Raw genomic sequence first — 425 nt, 5'->3', positions numbered from 1 at the left:
TCGTTGAATTTCCGGCGGTATCGGAGGCGGCGTCGGCAAGTGAGCGCCTTGAGGATGAAAGCCGTACTCGTCCGCCGTATACGTGATCGAGTATTGCACACCATCGGGCCCAGTATAAGAAAAGGATCCGCTCACCGATTCGGATTCTCCTGCAACACCGGCAATTTGACGCAATGTCCCCATTGTCACAGAACGCATCGCGTTGCGACACGTGGCACTTCCATCGGCATTTTCAGAAGCGAATATTGTTTAACTATTGCTCGTTAAAAAATCAAATCCTAACAATTTAATACCGCCAGGGTTGGGTAAGTTAATTTTTTTTTAAACTAAATTAAGTTAAAGTTAACAGTCTAAAAATTTAACTTACAAGTTAAGATACAAGTTAGTCCATAATAAAATTAATTAAGTTAAAAGTTAAGTTAATA

At 40.7% G+C, this 425-nt stretch overlaps 1 protein-coding gene across 1 annotated transcript; it reads right to left on the bottom strand.

The window, feature by feature from the left end:
- Positions 1–6: 6 nt before the first annotated feature.
- Positions 7–246, bottom strand: LOC105460577 (cuticle protein 3-like; the record flags this gene model as incomplete). The annotated part of the gene is made up of 1 exon (XM_011707063.1): positions 7–246. A coding segment is annotated over exon 1 (192 nt), but the record flags the coding sequence as incomplete, so codon positions are not given.
- Between the last annotated feature and the right edge of the window lie 179 nt (positions 247–425).

The sequence above is a fragment of the Wasmannia auropunctata genome, unplaced genomic scaffold, assembly GCF_000956235.1.
Source record: "Wasmannia auropunctata unplaced genomic scaffold, wasmannia.A_1.0 LD319337.1, whole genome shotgun sequence".
Classification (NCBI taxonomy): domain Eukaryota; kingdom Metazoa; phylum Arthropoda; class Insecta; order Hymenoptera; family Formicidae; genus Wasmannia; species Wasmannia auropunctata.
Note: the sequence above shows the minus strand (reverse complement) of the source record. Positions and strands in the feature narration are given on the sequence as shown.